Here is an 18,347-nt window from a genome sequence, read left to right as displayed (position 1 = left end):
GCCTAGATTTGCAATCCTCCTCTTTGTACTTTCTCACACTGCTGAGATAACAGGCACATACTGAAATGCCCAACCATTGGTCAAGATGGAGTCTCCTAACTTTTTTTGTCCAGGCGAGTCTCAAATCACCATCTCCTGATCTTAGCCTCCCAAATGGCAAGGATTAAAGGCTTGAGCCCCTGTGCGGTATATTAAAATAAAATACCATGCCTACTTGTTTCTGAAGCTGTGAAGATATTAATCTTGACTTCATGACCACTCTTCTCCCTTGTTAGCATTCTGAATGCCCACAGAGTCTGTGTAATGCTGTGAAATAAAACTTCTGATAGGCCTACATAGAGGACATTTCTAGACATCTCCTAAGAAGCTAGCTTAATTTCTCCCCGCCCCCCCATGATTCAGAAAATAACATCACTACCTCAATAAACAGAAAGAAAAGAGTCAAGCTGGAGATGTAGTTCTAGTGGTAGAGCACCAGCCATGAGCAAGCAAACTAAGTCAGCACAAGGGCCTGAGTTCAAGTCCCAGTACCAGCAAACAAAATAAAATACAGAAATGCTTTTCATTATGGGCCCTATAATAAATACTCAGCAATGCAACTTACACACCAGGACTCTACAATGCCTCCATTACCATGACTTCACTTCTGGTGGGCTCCATTTTATCCTTGCCAGTTCTGCCACCACTCCTTTCAAACGCGGGCTATGAGGTCAACACATGTGTACAAATACTTGGCATAAATCCCACACAGTTTTTCTGCGGTTGGTATTCACATGGTATTCACAGCTGAGGCATAGTGATCTCAGATGCTCAGTGTGCTTCGATGATTAAAGGATAAAAGGAGGAGCCAGGGAGAAAAGCTCTTTGAGATTTCTGACCCAGAAACTCAATCCTCTGGGCACAGGCTTGGTTTCATTTATATGTGAAATCTGACCAGTGTCCGTGCATGGCCACTTCTCATTCAGAACTATTTTTAAGGGGCCTGGAACATTCCACCTGAAAAATTCTATACACTGTGCTCTTCACAAATGTGAATCTCTCAGCATGTTTAATGGGAGGTAGAGGGGAAGAGGCCAGCAAACGGTGCTAGCATCTGGCCAATCAATATCTACAGGGATCAACAGGCAACAGACTTCCTTCTGAAGTCTGTTGGGCTGTCTTTAGTTTTTTGGGCTTTTTTTCCCCAAGTCTTCTTGTTCACAATACACATCAGGCACTGGGCCTGCTGAGGTGTATATGGGGTAGGTTTACTCTGCCTCCTCTTTCTATATAGTGCAATATAGCCTGTGGTAAGCATCAGGAAGCCTATCTTTAGTTTTTAGTAGTTAAGGTCTACATAGTTGTATTAATTGTGGATGTTCAGGAGCTCTGACTTTTGTTTATTCTAGTTGTGGTTGTGTTAAGAATGTTAGACCAGCTAGGTGCTGATGATTAACATTTGCAATCCTAGCTACTACTCAGAAGGCTGAGATCTGAGAATCAAGGTTCAAAGCCAACTCAAGAAGAAAAGTCCATGAGACTTGCCAGTTAACCAGCAAAAAGCCAGAAATGGAGGGGGAAGGGAGGGTTGGGAGGGAAGGAAGGAAAGGAAAAGAAAGGAAGGAAAGGAAAAGAAAAGGGAGGGAGGAAAGAAGAAGGAAAGAAGAGAACAAAAGAAAAGGGGAGAAAAAAGAAAAAGAAAAGAAAGCTGGCCTGGAAACACTTTGCTTTCTCTAAGTGTAGTGATGGGTGTCAGCCGAGCAGCAGTCCCCTGTCCGCTGACAGTAAAAGACAGACTTTTATTTATCTCCTTGGTGTTATTACTGCTGCTGTTGGTACTACTGTAATTTAAACATGGCTAAAATATCATCTTCCAAACTAACAACTTATCTTCTTTCTCTATCCCCAAATATGAAAATGTCTAAAGTCAAGTTCACAAATGGGGCTTGATCCTTATAGACAACTTCAGAAATTTACAAAGCTGTCTCTTCTTTTGTGCTAGTACTGCTGCCATCTTCCCAGCCCCCCAGTAACTAATGACAAGGAGCACAAAGAGGACTCCACACAGCTACAAGTAGTTGGCCAGAGGACAAAATCAGTGGTTATTTAAAGGGCAGTGAAGGACATAAAGACAACTGCTAGCAGCACATCTTCAACTGTATTCAACTGCATGCTGGCCTCTTTCAGGATGAGAATATCTGGGGCTGGGGCTCAGGGTGTGGCCCAGTGGCAGTGTACTCCGCAGGCAGAGTATCTGCAAGGCCCTGAGTTCTATCCTTTCCCATCCAAGGGAAGAGAAAGGAAGGAAAGAGAGGGGAGAGTGAGAGAAAGGAAGGGCCAGTAGAGGAAGGGAGAAGAGGGACAGGTAGAGAGGGGAGGTAGGAAGGGGAAGGGATGAAGCTGGTGAGAGGAGAAGGGGAGAAGGGCAAAAGGGGAAAAGAGGAAAGGGGGAGAAGGGAGAAGAGGAGAAGAGGAAAGGGAGGAGAGGGGAGGTTAAGAAAGGAAGGGAAGGGGGCACATTTGTCTTTTGTCAGTGACTGAGTCATGGAGCCTTTAACACAGAGAGCCTTTTTGGGTTGAGTTGCTGTTCCAGGGGAGCTCTGTGTGCCATTTCCATGATAGCTTTTCACAAACATATACTGCTCACAATGAATTTAGGGGTCTTTTCATTAGTCCTTGTAAATGCGCCCTTTCACATAAACATACATTTCACAACCAGGTTAGCCAGACTATGGCATCATCCCTGATCCAGGCCCTACAGGGACTGACAATCAGCCCTTCTAGCCAAAGGAAGCATGTGGACATACTGAAGGGGCTTCATGAAAAGCCTCTTTCAAAATAGAATGTGTTTGCATTCTCAAGTTTTCTCTTCCATGTGAAATGCCTTTGTGACTACAAATGTCAGAGGGAAGGATGAAAGAGGAAGGACTCATGAGTCCTGATTAACACTCCAGTCCCTTCTAGGAAACAATGCTCCCTCCTCTAGGCCTTCCATTAAAATAAGAAAGTGAAATGACTACCAAGGCAGATAGCTGGCTGTATGGTCAATCCCCTGAGTGACGGTGACTAGAAACACAGCCCAGGCTCGGTGCTGACTGGCTTCTCTGCCAGAGCTCAGAATCTAGTTTGTGACCAATTTGCCTAGAGGCTCATTAGTAAAGGCTTTACTTCCCAGGCCTCATTTTCCTCATTATGGAACAAGAGAGTAAGTCTAAAGACCAGCCATTCTCCTTTGCTTTAACTGAATTACACGTGTCAGTGATCCCCATGTCACCATATGGCACCATCCAGCATGATTCATCTGCCTCTTGTGGATGTTGCCTGTCCTTGTCATTTAGCCAAGTGTTTTATTTTTCTCTGTGCTAGTAGATGACTCTCTGGGATGCATGCATTTGTGTGGCACCTGATCATTGCTCCAGTGTGAGAAGATCTCCAATACTCACAGAGCTTCCCTAGCCACGACTGGATACAACATGGCCTGAATGAGGGGCCCCTGGAAAAGGAGCTGTGTACAGCCTGAGCTATGGTTCTGACCCAGGATTGGGAAACAACTGTGGAAAAGGAGAAAGGGCACAGAAAACTGATACCATGATGGGGGCCCTCCTGGCACTCTACAAAGTTGGCACATAGTGGCTTCTCTTTATATTAACCCTCCTTTTCAGGGTCACAGCATCTGGTATTTTTGAGACACTTCCTCATTTAGCAGCTCATTGGTTCTGGAAGTCACCTCCCCCTACACGATGAGGCAGGCAGTATTGCGACCCTTATACCTCACAGCCTCACAGATGAGAAAGTAGAAGCCATGAGACTTGCCTGAAAAACCACATTGGTAATTTTCTACAATGCCCCTGCTAAAATTAGCTTGGTGCAATAGCCTTAATTAGAGGCTGGGAAATGGACCTTCCTGAGGTTCTCTGTCCAGCCTTTTGAGTTTGTAACTGCCCACATATCCAGCATTCTCAGGGGATGACCCTGCACACAGTACAAGCTAACAAAAGTACTTCCTGGGAAAGTTCCAGTAAGTCATATGGGTTAACTCACTAAATCCATGGGGAAAATAAATGAATGTCCCAAACATTCAGCTATTCTGTTTTGCTTCTGATATAAAAGAGAGGAACATCTGACTTGCTGTTTTTGAAATATCACATACTGAAGTGGGTATGATGTCACATTGCCTAACTCTGTGTCTAACAATGTTGTTCAGGAAATGTTAAATGTAAGATGGCAGATGCTCAAACTGGGTGTTCTCACCAGGTGACCTCTCCAGTTCCTATGGTGACACCCTACACCCCTCCAATGGGCATGCTAAGACTGCCTGCTTCCCACAAGGCTACACAAGTGTGTGCTTGGCTCTTTGGTGTGGGGAGCATCTCCTGCCACACCTTTTTAGTACACAGAGTGGTACCACACTTATTTTCCTCTGGGGTATGGACCTGTCTGCCACCTTCTCAGGTGACTCTGGCCTCTCAGTTAGCATGAAGATGACAGGACAGGACTGTACATGGTGTTTCCTAATACTTTTTAGCTTTTGTTTAAGCTTTCAGAAAATGATTTTCATGTCCTTGTGTGCACAAAGGTACAGACATAATGCACTCTCTTACCAAGGCCAGGGGAAATGCCACAAATCAGACCCATTTGGTCTCTTGTGGGAGGAGCAACGGCTCCACAGTAGCTAATGCTATAATGGCGTTGGTTCCTACTTCACCAGCAACACACCACATGGACCTGGGGCGACATTTCTTAATTACAGAGACCAGCTTTTTTGCCTGGTGATCTGTTTGCTTCCAGCTGTTATACCTCTCTCTCAGCTCTGCCCTGGGGGAGTTACTCCCATGTCTCAGTATTAAGAGAGGAGGTTCTTCTGTGTCTGGGAAGACATGCCCTTTTCTAATAGAGAATGTGCCGCTGTAAAAATGCTAATACCCTGAGTGCCAGGCAGGGATCCAGCCAGGGCCTGCTGCTGGGGCAGACCTTTCTGTTCTGTGTGGGGTGCCTTGTTTCAAAGCTCCCTTCTTACAGAACGACCGATAGTTTCAGCAATAAAGGCGGCTGCAGTTGTGTGTACGAATTGTTACTATGGTAACAGAGCTGACTGAGGATGCCACAAGTGGGAGAGAAAACATCCTTGATTCTACCAATAGGCCAAAACAAGTGTTGCCAGAGACCATGGGGCAAGTCATAGGAGACACAGGCAATGAAGAATAGAAGAAAAGGAAAGCTTCTTCTAGACCAACAAAGATTCTGCCTTCTCTGCTGTAGGGCAGGAAGCCATTGGACACTTGCAAGTCAATCCAGCCTGTCTGCTCACTCCTCCAGGTACCTCTGTGACTCGGGTGTCCAGTTCTGGGGGGTGAAGAAAGGGAGGATGTTGCTGTGAGCTATCCCTCCCATTTGACAAGGACAGTTGCAGGTCACCCATCTGCACCCTTGTACATATCCTGCTTGTCATTACCTGCAATGGATTCTGACTCCAGGTTAAGTTCTACCTGGTTCCAGGTCTTCCTTCTACGTTTGCCTAAGGACATTGTCCCATGGGAAACATCACACAGCCAGACACACAGAAAATGGGTAGAAAGAGGTGGAACGGCCTTCAGCTAGCACACTCACCTCTAGCAGGTTGAAGCCGCTCTGGCCTCCAGGCCGGTGGTTCCCAACATCCCCGTCAGCCCGGCGGTGCAGCTCTCGTGCGGCAGCTCGGAGGCGCAGGCCATCTCTCTCGTCCCCGCGCTCCTGAGAGAGCGACCACTCCAGCTGATCTCTCAGTTTCCACTGTTAGGTGCACGGGAAGGATTTGTTTGTGTTTTGAGATTTCGATTTTTAAACGAGAAACAGAGGACAAGCAGATAAAGGGTAGGGAGGTGGATAAAGCAAAACCGGTAAGGCAGACAATGAAAAAACTACCAGACAAAATCATGAACAGGAAAACCAGCGTAAACACAGTGGCAAAGGAAAATGAGAAGTAAAATGAAGATGGAATGAAGTATCTAGAAATTGAGAAGAGAAAGGGGGCGGGGAATGCAAACACTAGTAATGGATGAAGCGCGTGCAATGGAGACACAGAATCACATACGACTCAATGGAGAGCACACTAGCCATGAGGGACACAGAAAACAGGCTCTGCCTTCCTTACTTGTGGGTTGAGCAGCACAAGGCACAGTCCAGGGTGGCAGCTGGGCCATGCACCCAGGGTGATGCCTGGGAAAGCGGTCCTTGTGAGCCCCTCCATGCCTTGCCCTCAGCAGCACAGGAGGGCAGCAGGGGTGAGCCGGCAGTGGGAATTTCCATCAAAAACAACCTTCTCTCAGAATGGGGGCGCCTCTCCCCAAGCCTGGCTTATCTTCCAGTGGGAGTGAATGGGCCTGGGTCACCTAAGGCCTCTCAGAACTGCACTGTGTCCCTCTGGGGAGAAACCCATGCAGGGATTCGGATGCTTACGAGCGAGTCTGCTAACCATCCTGACTGTGGCAGGAGTTGGTATCTGTCTTAAACTCCTTATTATTTCTTCATCGAGGTGGCTGGTTGTTTGAGAAAGGAGCAGGGACAGGCTGTGTTGGTCTCTAGAGCCCCCACTAGGTTTAGCCTTGTCATGAGGGGGGGGGCCTCTGAGCTACCAGCAGCCACAAAGTTAAAAATCAAAAGAAGAAACGGAGGAAGAAACAAGGAAATAAAGAGAACTTAAAAAAAAAAAACAAAACAAAACAACCCAACCAAGAGAAAGGATTTGGTTGGTGCTGGAGGCTTTAGTACAAATGCAGGTCTGAAATCATAACCAAGCAGCCGTGAGCAATGCGAGCCCCAGAGCAAAAATGCCAGCCAGGAGGAGGAAGAGCAAGACGGAGCAGGGAGGCAAAGCCAGAAGCCCCCTTACCTGCAAGTCTGGGCCCAGCTCCTTCCCCAGGTTCCCGATGGGGGAGTCCCGGGACACAGAGGTCACCGTGGAGAGGAAGCTCGATGACTCCGTGAGGTGGGACAAAGGTGACAGCCCATCCCCAATCCGGGTCACCTGTTCCAGAAAGGCCTGCAGCTCTTTCCTGAAAGCTTTCATCTTTACACTGATGGTCCCCAGCAGGTGGGGTTCATTCTGGCCCCTTTCACCCTCACCCTGGATCCCAGTCAAGGCCAGGCTGCTGTCCTGCAGCCCTGAGTCATGGATGAAGTCATCTGTGTCCATGATGAGGCGCTCCACAGTCCTCTCCAGTCGCTGGGCCTCCTGCTTTAAGGTCACCAAGCATTCGGTGTCCTCTCGGGCTCTCAGAAGCTCTACTGGACACTGCTCGCTTGCCTCTGAAGGCTTGCCACTCCCAAAGCCTGATGTTTTCTCAAACATGTCCTCCGAGTCACTTTCCCCACCCACTGGTCCTTCCCGTTTGGGCTGGGGCAGGCGGCCTTCTTCCCCATCACTCTCTTTCTTGCCTGTGTCACTGTCGGCATCACTGTCCCTAGGGCTTGGGGCACGCAGCCCCAGGTGGGCAGCCAGGTCGCAGCGCTGGACATTGGACAACAGCACTCGGTTCTCATACTGGAGCTTCATGACCTTCCCACTCAGCTCACTGATCTGCAGCCTGGCAGACTTTAATTCCTCCTGCAGTGGCACCCCCGTTCCAGGGCCCTTACCTGTGCTATCTCCAAGCCATCCTGGCTCCTGGCGAGGTTCAAACTTGAACTTGCTCAGCTCATTGGTCAACTGCCGGTTGTGGTCTTCGATCTCAGATATGGACCTCCTCAGCAGCTCCGCCTCCTCTTCCACAAACTGCAAGTGTCGGCGGAGCTCTGCAGAGGACTCCAGAGAGTCCCCAAAGGGTGAGGTAGGAATGCTTGGCACGTGGTCCCGGCCTGTTCCTTCACGCTCATGCTGAATCCGCATGTCCTCCATCTCTGCTTTGAGGCCTCGGTTCTCCACCTCTAGCTCCACAATCTTCCTGCCCAAGATGTTGGCTTCCTCCTCTACCAGCTTCAGCCGTAGCTTTAGCTCTGCCTCCCTGGTACTGGGGGGTCCCCCGGCTTCCCCTGTGGGGAGGGGGCTATCCACATCACCATAGAGTGACTTGTACTTCTGGAGCTCCTGCTCTAACTCGTCCTTCTCCCTCCCCAGCTTGGCCATCTTTTTGCGCATCAGGGAGGCTTCCTCTTTGGCAAATTGCAGCTGGCACTTCAAATCGGCACTGTCTTCCTGCCAGGAAAGAACAGCCCGGGAGAAGGGTTATTTGAAAATACCAAATGTTCGTGTTTTTGATGATTCCCCTCGCACCTCGCCCCCAAAACACACACATAAACACAAAACACCAATTTCTCTGCCGGTGCTGTCAAGTTACGTGGAGAAGGGAGCCAGGACAAAGCATCAGGGAGCCCAGAATCTTCATGGATGAGACCTAAGAAAGGCCCATAGTTTGTTTGCTTTTTACAGGAGACAAGAAACTGAAGGATTAGTTTTGGTAAAAAGCATGCACAAGAAAATCACCATACAAGTCATGAATGCAAGAGAAAATGAAATGAAACCAACAACCATCAGTAATATGGTGACTGTATGTGACCAGCGATTTTTATCACCAACACTTTGAAAGACACCAGAACCCGTCATTGAATCCTGGTATGGGGTTCAGGGTCTGCATTTTTCCTCCCCAGTGAAGATCCCTCTCATTCTAAGTGGCTGGTAATCTACAAGGTTCCACCAGGATGAGGAAATCAAGTACCTCCCAATCCGAGCCCAGCTTTCCACCAATTGGCAATGGACCTCTCCCTTGCCATCTCCCCTTTCTCAAAATACCAGAAGAATGATATAAAGACAGGACAATGAGGTGATGAGCACAAGGGGTCTTTGGAAGTGGAGGTGCTATGTCAGTATCAAGTGCTTATGACTAACACATGTTGGCCACCACAAACCAAAAAAACCAGGCTATGGCCAAGCTTGTTCTGCAAGAGCCACTTGACCTTTGGTCCCACCCTGTTCCCTTCAGTTGCTATGATACTACAGTAGGAAGTTAACTCAGTCAAGTGTTTGCAAACCTGAGTAATTCTCAGCAGAATACCAGAGGGAAATACCAGAGATTTCTGGAGAGTTCCCAAAGGCTTTTCAGGACTAGAGATGTAACTGAAGTGGTAGAGCAACCAGGTACCAAAGCAAAGTTCTGCCACTAATGGCCTATAATGCCAAATAGCCTGCATTGGCTGGTTGGAGGCACTTTCTAGACCAAGTAGAAAGTCAACTCTGCCTTTCTAATCAGAGTCTCCATGCTTTGAAACAATATGAATTCTATCCAGGCCTTACAAAGTTGTTTTATTATTCATATTCAGTGAATGGGAACAATGACCAATTTCATCTTTGATTGGTTAACAGAAATTTCAAAGGGCAATGGGAGGAGTGGGGCAATGACACTAGTAAAGGCTTCTGTATCCCATGGATAAAGTGTTAACTATAGCTTTGAGATTCACCACACCGTGGGCCAGGCTGCTTAACCACCCATAAGAACAAATCCACTGTCTGGGGGTGAAACTAGTAACTCTGACAAAGGATCACTTTTGTTCAAAAGATCTGGTAGAGTCAGCATAACTTTCATGCTCAGAGGACCCACCTCACTCTGCCATATTCTGGCAGCATATAAGCCATAAAACAGACACTAACCTAACTTTCCTTTTCTCCCTACCTTGGCCTCTCTTCTCTCCCATAAAGCCATGGGAGGAGAAATGAATTCCCACTGTCCTCTGAGAGGAAGAGGACAAAACCAGTCCTGTTGGGTTTGGGGTCCAATATGCTATTCATAGCCCTAGCTTTGTCCCCAAACACTATCCAAGGACTTAGGTGAAATGATACTGTCTCCCAAAGCAGGATCCTCCCTGAACCACAATGTCATTATGAGGTCATTAAAATAATACCTACAAGCTGAGCATTGGTGGCTCATGCCTGTAATCCTAGCTACTCAGGAGGCTGAGATCTGAGGATCACAGTTCAAAGCCAGCCTGGGCAAGAAAGTCCATGAGACTCTTATCTACGTATCTACAATAAACCACCAGAAAACCCAAAAGTGGCACTGTGGCTCAAGAGGTAGAGTGCTAGCTTTGAGCTGAAGAGCTCAGGGACAGCATTCAAGCCCTACAACCAACAACAACAAAAAAAGAAATGCACAAAGTGGGTTGTAACTGGCAAATCATCTTACCCTAGTGCCCTAAATCTAACTTGCTACTTTGTCTGAATTAAAATTATGAATGTAGCTGGTAGCCCTGTTTCCTTCCCCTGCTTAGTCCTTTCCCCATTTGACAGGGGAGTAATCTATAAATAACCTTTAAGTTATAAGAACTTATCACATTAGCAATGTGGTTAGGTGTTAGTTAGAGAGACATAAAAAAGGGTTATTGTCCTACTCATAACCACTGAGAAAAATGAGTTATCATTGATACAACAGTAATAACTTTTTTTAAAGTAGAGCCTACACAGGCCTTAAAAAATACACTGTTTATCCTCGTACCAAACAGAAAGCATACTTGCTCATTCCTTATTCATTCATTCAGCAAATATTGAGTACCAACTCTGTAGCAGAAACTGGCATTATTTTTAAACAACCCCAGTGTCTTAGAACTTTCTAAAGTAGCACAATTAAAAGCACCTTTTGACTGATGTGTAATAAATAAAAAATGGACTTTAAAGGAAGGTAAAAGACTCATCCATGGAGAAAGATTGTAGATAACTTAAGTGAATTCTTGGGGGAATTAAATGTGAGGAAGACAGAGGAGGCTCCTCAACCCAGCCTTATCCAGATAGCCAGCATTTGGCCCTGTACCAAAATTGCCTAAAGGATCCCATTTCCACCTCTGAAGCAGATAAATCTGGGCAGTAGATATCACTGAAGAGAACTTGGTCCAGCAATGGAGACACTGGGCTCCATCCTCTGGCCACCTCCAGCCTGAGACTCCAAACTAGGCCATAGAAAGGGATGGACAGTAACCAATGAGAGGCCCTGATGTGTTAGAAGTGAAAGGGGTCTACACAGCTCACAAAGTCTCTGGATCAGAAACTCTCAGACAGCTCTTCTAAGAGCTTCTCCCTTCCCCCAAAGCAAAATAAAGAATTGGGGGGAAGGAGGGCCTCTGAAAAGGACAGTAAAATATTGTGGAAGTTCTGAGTATATATCTACACTCCTTTATGCCAGTAGAAAATCACACAGAGCCCTCCAATAACTATGGCTTTCTGAAAACCTTGAACCTTTTACTCTTTCCATCTATCCACTAACCCCCCCTACAAGCCTACTATGGCTAACACCATTTTCTCCCTATCTCCTGGAGCCTAAACCAGGTTAGTTAAAGTGGCACTCCATGACAGGCCCTAGTGACCATCGATCTGCAGATTACCTGAGGAATGACAAAATGTCCACAAAGTCTTCTTGTTCCCTAAAGAAAGAAACTATAGAAATAGTAGGAGCCTGACATATGGGAAAGCATGCTGTCATTTCAACTCAACGCTCATGCACTACAAAGCTGCCACCAAGCCTGAAGCAGAGTCAGATAGAACGACAACCTTGGAGCCAAAGGAGTGGGTGGTAAATGAAGGAGTCAGATTCCTTCCCCGAGGCCACTGCACTGGCATGGGGCCCACTTCCCAGGGAAGCCTGTGTGTGAGAGAGCATATCCTAATCCTGGGAGGAAACTGAGTGGGGTAGCCATTATTATCAGAAGGATAATCCTAGCCTTGGCTCAACTATTGGGAGCCAAGACTGTAGGGGAGGCCTCTAGACTGCACCCTAAGATTAAGAGTACCAAGCTCTGATTCCAAGAGCCCAGAGGATAGCTCCCAGAATGCAGTATGAAAGCACAAGACCAAGTCTAACTTTCCACATGAAACTATTCCCTCTGAGTGCAGAGAAGGCAAGCATGGCACAGGTTCAAACACACAGAGACCAGCACCGTCACCACCAGCTGGAAAGGCCTTGACAAGCAACAGAAATATACTGCCATAATTTAGTATATATTCTCTGGCTTGCAAGTCTGCCATCTAGCCAGCACTCCAGCGGCTGACTGCCCGCATGCCTACCTTGCGCCGAGGCGCCAGCTTCCTTTGGGTTTTGGTGGCCGACCTGCAGTTCCCGAGGTGCTCCATTCCACCATTCTGCTGGACAGAAACTCTTTTCTCAATTACCCCACCGGCAGAGCAGGGCAAACCCACACATCCCCACCCAGGGAGCAGTAGCAGCTATGGTTGTCCTGTTTTACCCATGGGTAAATGCTGTTCCTCTTATCATAGGTAAAGAAGAGAAAAGCTTTTTGCTGGCCAAGAGCCAGAAAGATGGAAACAAATTCTAAGCTCAGGAAGGGGAGGAGCCCAGCAATGAGATGCCCTTAATTTCCCTGTGATAAATGGACTTCAGAATGAGATTTAGAAGGCTAAGGGTGAAAGAAAATAGTTAATCCTTGGCATTCCTGTTGCTCAGGAGACTGGACCCTCCTCCATGAGTTTGGAGAACATAGGAACCAGAGGGAATCAGGAAAGAGGAATTTTCAGGGTAGTACTACACTGAAGCCTTTGGGCCTTCCTCAAAACTTTGACTTATTGTATTTCTCCAATTACTACTTGCTCTTAAGTGTTTGGTGAGCTGATAGCCCAATGCAACCTTTGTTCTATCCAGAACCTAATACTAGCAGCAATTTTAAAGAGAAGAAAGGAATCCAGTAAAACAACTTTCAGAAGAGCTAAGAAAGCTTTGTAGAACACATTATCATGTACATAGGGAGGGCTAACTGAGCCTTTACCAATTATTCAGCTTAAATATTTACTTTCCATTTGGAAATTAAATTTTCTTTCCATATTCTTCAGCTACACATTTAAAACACATACACTCTCAAAACAATGGCTAATGAATGACCAAACTGTCTAGTAGCTGAATTACTTTACTGTATGAATGACTCTGAAGGCCAAAGCATTTCTACCAATATGGCCAGCTCCTGGGACTACACCTAGTTATATTTTCACACAAAGCAAGTTTCTTCTCTTTCCTAAAAAGCTGTCAATGCATGAGAGAAATCAACAGAAGAAGCTGTAGTTTCAGAAATAAAATGTTCACCTATGGAAGTTTTGTATAAATACAGATGTTTGGGCAAGTAATGTTTCTTTGACTGTTTCAAGACAATTCAAAGCAAGGTAAGCTTCCTCTTTCCGAGACAAAACATTTTGAATGAAGGCCTCAGCTTACCTGGTTAAAGGTTTTCTTCTCTTTGAACATTTCCCGGCTGCTTCTTCTCTTTAGGGAACTCTGGAACAGAGCCAAGTGACATTCCGTTATTAAAGAATGACACAGGACACCTGGCAATGTGTCTCACCCTATGAGTGGGACATGCATTCACAGAAGCTGTTTTCCTTTATTATTGAGAAACAATTTAGACTCAACATTTAAATGCATTTGTGAGGTCTTTGAGCACTAAGACACTTTATACTCTAATTATCATATTAGGGGATGGATTCCTCAATGATTCAATTTAGTGAAAAAGAAAGATGGCTTGAATAATTTAGAAAAATGAAGAAAAGGCAAAAAGAGGCCAAAGATAGGAGAGATATGGAATTTCTGGAACTGGCTTATTTCCTGATTATGATTTGTTTGGTCTCCTATCAAAATTAATTGGTGTTTCCTGAGTGGTTAGATAAAAAAAAATGGTAGAAAGGCCAGGTGCTAGTGGCTCACACCTGTAATCCTAGCTACTCAGGAGGCTGAGATCTGAGGATCACGGTTTGAAGCCAGCACAGGCAGGAAAGTCCATGAGACTCTTATCTCTAATTAATCACAGAAAAAGCTAAAAGTGGAGACATGGCTCAAGTGGTATAGTGCTAGCCTTGAGCACAAAAGCTTAGGGACAGCACCCAGGCCCAGAGTTCAAACCCCAGGACCAGAAAAAAAAAAGTGGTAGAAATGGGTAAGTCAATGTCTCCTGTTCATGAAGAAAAAATTTAAAAAAAAAAAACTTTATCTACGTTACAATTTTTTAGGGGTAGGGGGTACTACACTTATTTTTAAAAATTTTTTAGATAAGTCTCATGAACATTTGTCCAAGTTGGTTTGGAACAACTCTTCAGATCTCTACCTCCCTAATATTTAGGATTATAGGATTATATACCAGCCCAGATTAGGTTTTAAACTTCTTGCTAAAAAGCAATTCATGATCAAACCAGCATTTTACAGGGGTCAGTAATTTATTCCAATTTGGTACCTGCCTAGTTTCCCACACAACCATCTCCCAATACCAAGAGTCTTCCCTCCCCCACCAGGATACCAAAATCCTCCAGTGCTCATTTCTTACATAAAAGTATGCCATATTCGCATAGAACCCCCAAAAATCCTCCATGCATTTTTAAGTCATTCTGAGATTACTTATAATACCTAATAGGATGCAAGACTGTTTAAATAGCTGTTATACAATGTTGTTTAGGTAATAACTACAAGAAAAACAAAGCCTGCACATGTTCAGCACAGACAAAAGATTTTTCAGATATTTTGAGTCATGGTTGGTTGAATTCATGGATGAAGAAGTGTAATTTCCCAGTAAAAGAACTGTGGCCAGGAACTCTTAGTGAGTGACATTACAGGTGCACCTTTACCCTCCAGGGAGGAAATGGAATCAACTGAAACATAGGTATGAGTCACAGGACTACAGGATGTTAAAAACTAACTAGCAGGAGCCAGAACTGATCCTGCCAAGAAAGAGTACAAAGACAAACAGAAAGACCTGCAAGAAGAGGTGCATCCTGGAGAAACATGAAGAGATGTGTAGCATCCCTTGAAGAAAATGGGAGTGAACAGTACCAGGGCAAGTAAACAGCAAACAGATCCTGGCCAGTCTGGCACAAAGAATCTCAGTAACCCCTCCTTCAACTCTGCAAGCAGGGCTCTGTACTGGACTTCTCTGGCTTTGCCTCTGTACAGCTTCTCAGCATCACGACAGTTTAGAGAGGAGGTGCCTATGCAAGTTACATCCAGGGAGAACTCAAGTCCATTGACTCTGTGCTAGTCAAAGCATTTCCCTCGCGGAATGCCAAGCCTTGCCATTCACTGGGGGAATTTTAAGATAGGAAACAATTATACTTCTAGCTTCCCATTAGCCTCTAAGAGGTTGGAGACCTCTTATATAAAAGAAACCATGTATTTTGAAAGAAAGCCCTAGGGAAAAATAGGAGGAAGAAGTTACAAAGACAGCCTGGGGTGCTGGTAAGTCAGGAGTATAGTCAGTTATAGGTTCCAGACTTAACTGGGGTGGAGATGGTAGGGGTTGGTGTGGTGTTGGTGGTGAAGGAGCTACTTCTTTTTTTTTTTAATTTTAATTTTTATTTTTTGTGAACATACTATACAGAGGGGTTACAATTGTATGGGCAAGATAATGAATACATTTCTTATCAAGCATTGCAGCCTCCTCCTTTGTTTACCCTTCACATCCCTTCCCAGCCTCCCCCGCCCCTCCACCAATCCTACCCCCCCACCAAAGTTGTAAAGTTCATTTTCGACATGACTACTTGTACTTCTCATAGTTGCATCGGGTCCACCTGTATCCTTAAATGACTTGTTTTTTCCCTTCTCCTCCACAAATTATACTGACATCAAATATAGTGAAAGCAGGGGTTATACTGTGGGGGAGGGACATACAAAGCAACAAAGAAATAATCTTATAAATGCGTTAGAAACAAATGCATGAAAGAAAAAAACATTAAAATGCATATCTAAGGGTTCATTTTCCTAACATCACATTATCTGACCTTTTCTGCTTGACTCATACATATACTAGATATTGCAAATAAGGGAAACCATGGGACCTATGTTTCCTTGGGCTTGGCTTACTTCACTTAATATAATTTTTTCCAAGCCTTTCCATTTCCTAACAAATGGGGCAATGTCATTCTTTCTGATGGAGGCATAGAATTCCCGGGTCTCATATCTAAAATATACTTGGAACTCAAAAAATTAAATCCTCCAACAACAAATCCTCAAAGAAACAACTGCCCAATAAATAAGTGGGCTAAAGACTTAAAGAGAAACTTCTCTGAAGAAGAAAGAAGGATGGCCAATAGACACATGAAGAAATGCTCAACCTCTCTAGCCATAAAAGAAATGCAAATCAAAACAACATTGAGATACCACCTCACCCCAATTAGAATGGCAAAAATCAAGAACTCTAACAAAAACAGATGCTGGAGGGGATGTGGACAGAAGGGAACCTTACTTCGTTGTTGGTGGGAGTGTAAACTTGTTCAACCACTTTGGAAAGTAGTATGGAGGTTCCTCAAAAGACTTCACATAGAGCTCCCCTACAATCCAGCAATCCCACTTTTGGGCATTTACCCAAATGATCACAAACAAGGCCATACTAAAGCTACCAGTACAACTATGTTTATTGCAGCATTATTTACCATAGCTAAGATATGGAACCAACCCAGATGTCCCTCAGTAGATGAATGGATCAAGAAAATGTGGTATATATACACAATGAAGGAGCTACTTCTATATGCCAGCTGCAGGAATGGCTTTATTTCTCTTTGTTTTTGGAAACACAGAGCCAATCGAAAGCCACTCTTCTGCAACAGGCAGCTAAGCCTTTCTTAAGAATCATCTGAGATTTTCCCTTTCATAAGTAGGTTTTCCAAGAGCTTCACCTTCTCCCTGAAGCTAAATTGCTTTCCTTTGAATAAGCAGGGTGAGAAAGCTGTTTGTGATGATTTACTACAAGGAAGAGTTACAAAACGGTTGAGGGGGGGAGGGAAGAAGGGAGGGAAAAGCATGAAGAGAAAGCGGAAGAGAAGAGGAAGGAAGGGAGGAAGGAGGGTGAGAGGGACTGTTCCTCAGGCTTTAAGTAAGCCTTTTAAATCAGAGCCTGTGGTAACAATCATGACCATCAATGAGCTACTCTGAATTTCAACACACTCTCCTGATAAAACAGAACACAGACCTTCTACACACTGGAAGAAAACTAAAGCCACAAACTCAAAATGAAAGCTAGCAGTGGACACAAAAGGTTCTTAATGACCATGCAGAATCACAAGTTGCTGCACTGGACCCTGGAGGCAGGATCACATTCACAGAGGCCTCCAGCAGGAAGGGAAAGCCAGAAGGCAGGGAACTGTGGGTGAATTCCTCCAGCCTCTCTCCCGTTCCTTTTCAGATGGGCAGCATAACTCTGAGTCTTGTGATCTTGCTATAGCAAACCACAGAGTAGACAGGGTTAATATAAGACAGGCATCACAGCACCCACTCACAATGGCAAATGAGAGGAAAGCACTGCAGTGATCATCAAAGTTCAATAGAAATTTGCAGGACTCGTGAAGGAAACCATAAAACGTTGATGACTGATGCAAAGAATGCCGATGCTGCCTGATGGGAAGCATCATTTAAAAGATGCTTTCATTATAAAGACACAACATTTCTCCCAAACCATTTCATGAGGACTATGTTACTAACCAAATTCTTCTCTTATATGTAATATATATGCATAGAACATGTACCTAATAGGTTTATACACGTATGTAACACTGTGTACTTTTCATGTATTTCTGAGGATAAAGTCTCACTGAACTTGATTTAAAAAAAAAAACTTTCATCTAGAAAAGGGGAGGTGACATGTTGTCCTAAAGAGAAAACAAGCCCAAGCCTGTTTTATAACCAGTATTTCATTAGAACACAGCCTCGCTGTCTACAGCTGCTTTGCAGTCAAGGGCAGAACTGAGCACTAGTGTAAACCACTATGGCCTGAATAACCTCAAATATTTGTACCTGGCTCTTTGCAGAAAGGCTTTGCTGATTCTGATGGGGGTGTATATGAGAGAGAATAGCCAAGAAATACTTTGGAAAGGAAAAATAATAATAGTAGGCTTGTGCTGTTAAATACAGAAATACAACACAATAGTTTTGTATTGGAACAAGGATACACAGATGAATGGAACAAAACAGAAAGCTCAGAAATAGCTTTGGGAGTATATGTGATTTTAATCATCCATATAGGTAGCCTTTTAAATCAGTGAAGAAAGAATCTGCCACCCTGGCATGTGTGTGTAGAACAACTATATAAATATTCTGAGAATAACAAAAAAAAAACCCTGAGATCTATACAACACAGAAAAATAAATCCTACACATGGCTGGTAGAAGGCTGAGAGATCTGAGGATAGAGGCTCAAGGCCAGCCAAGGCAGAAAAAGTCCAAAGATTCAATCTCTGATTAACCAGGATAAAATTTTTAAAACTGGATCGGAGGTGTGGCTCAAGCTATAGAATATCAGTCATAGAAAAGGCCCTGAGCTCAAACCCCATTATCAGTAAACACGGAAGGTAGGAAAGAAGGAAAGGAAGGTAGGAAAGAAGGAAAGGAAAGAAGGAAGGAAGGAAGGAAGGAAGGAAGGAAGGAAGGAAGGAAG

General features: G+C 44.7%; 1 protein-coding gene across 1 annotated transcript in view; it reads right to left on the bottom strand.

The window, feature by feature from the left end:
* Mtcl1 (microtubule crosslinking factor 1) overlaps positions 1-18,347 on the bottom strand; it is a 130,350-nt gene that overhangs the window by 43,978 nt on the left and 68,025 nt on the right. The window contains exons 4-6 of the mRNA XM_013027160.1: positions 13,155-13,214; positions 6,848-8,149; positions 5,587-5,748 (exon numbers count right to left, since the gene is read on the bottom strand). Of these exons, the coding sequence (XP_012882614.1) occupies positions 5,587-5,748; positions 6,848-8,149; positions 13,155-13,214 (1,524 nt within the window). The remainder of the gene's footprint in view (positions 1-5,586; positions 5,749-6,847; positions 8,150-13,154; positions 13,215-18,347) is intronic.

Source organism: Dipodomys ordii, unplaced genomic scaffold (genome assembly GCF_000151885.1).
Source record: "Dipodomys ordii isolate 6190 unplaced genomic scaffold, Dord_2.0 Scaffold100, whole genome shotgun sequence".
Classification (NCBI taxonomy): Eukaryota; Metazoa; Chordata; class Mammalia; order Rodentia; family Heteromyidae; genus Dipodomys; species Dipodomys ordii.
The sequence above is the reverse complement of the archived record's forward strand: the minus strand, read 5'-3'. Positions and strand labels throughout refer to the sequence as shown.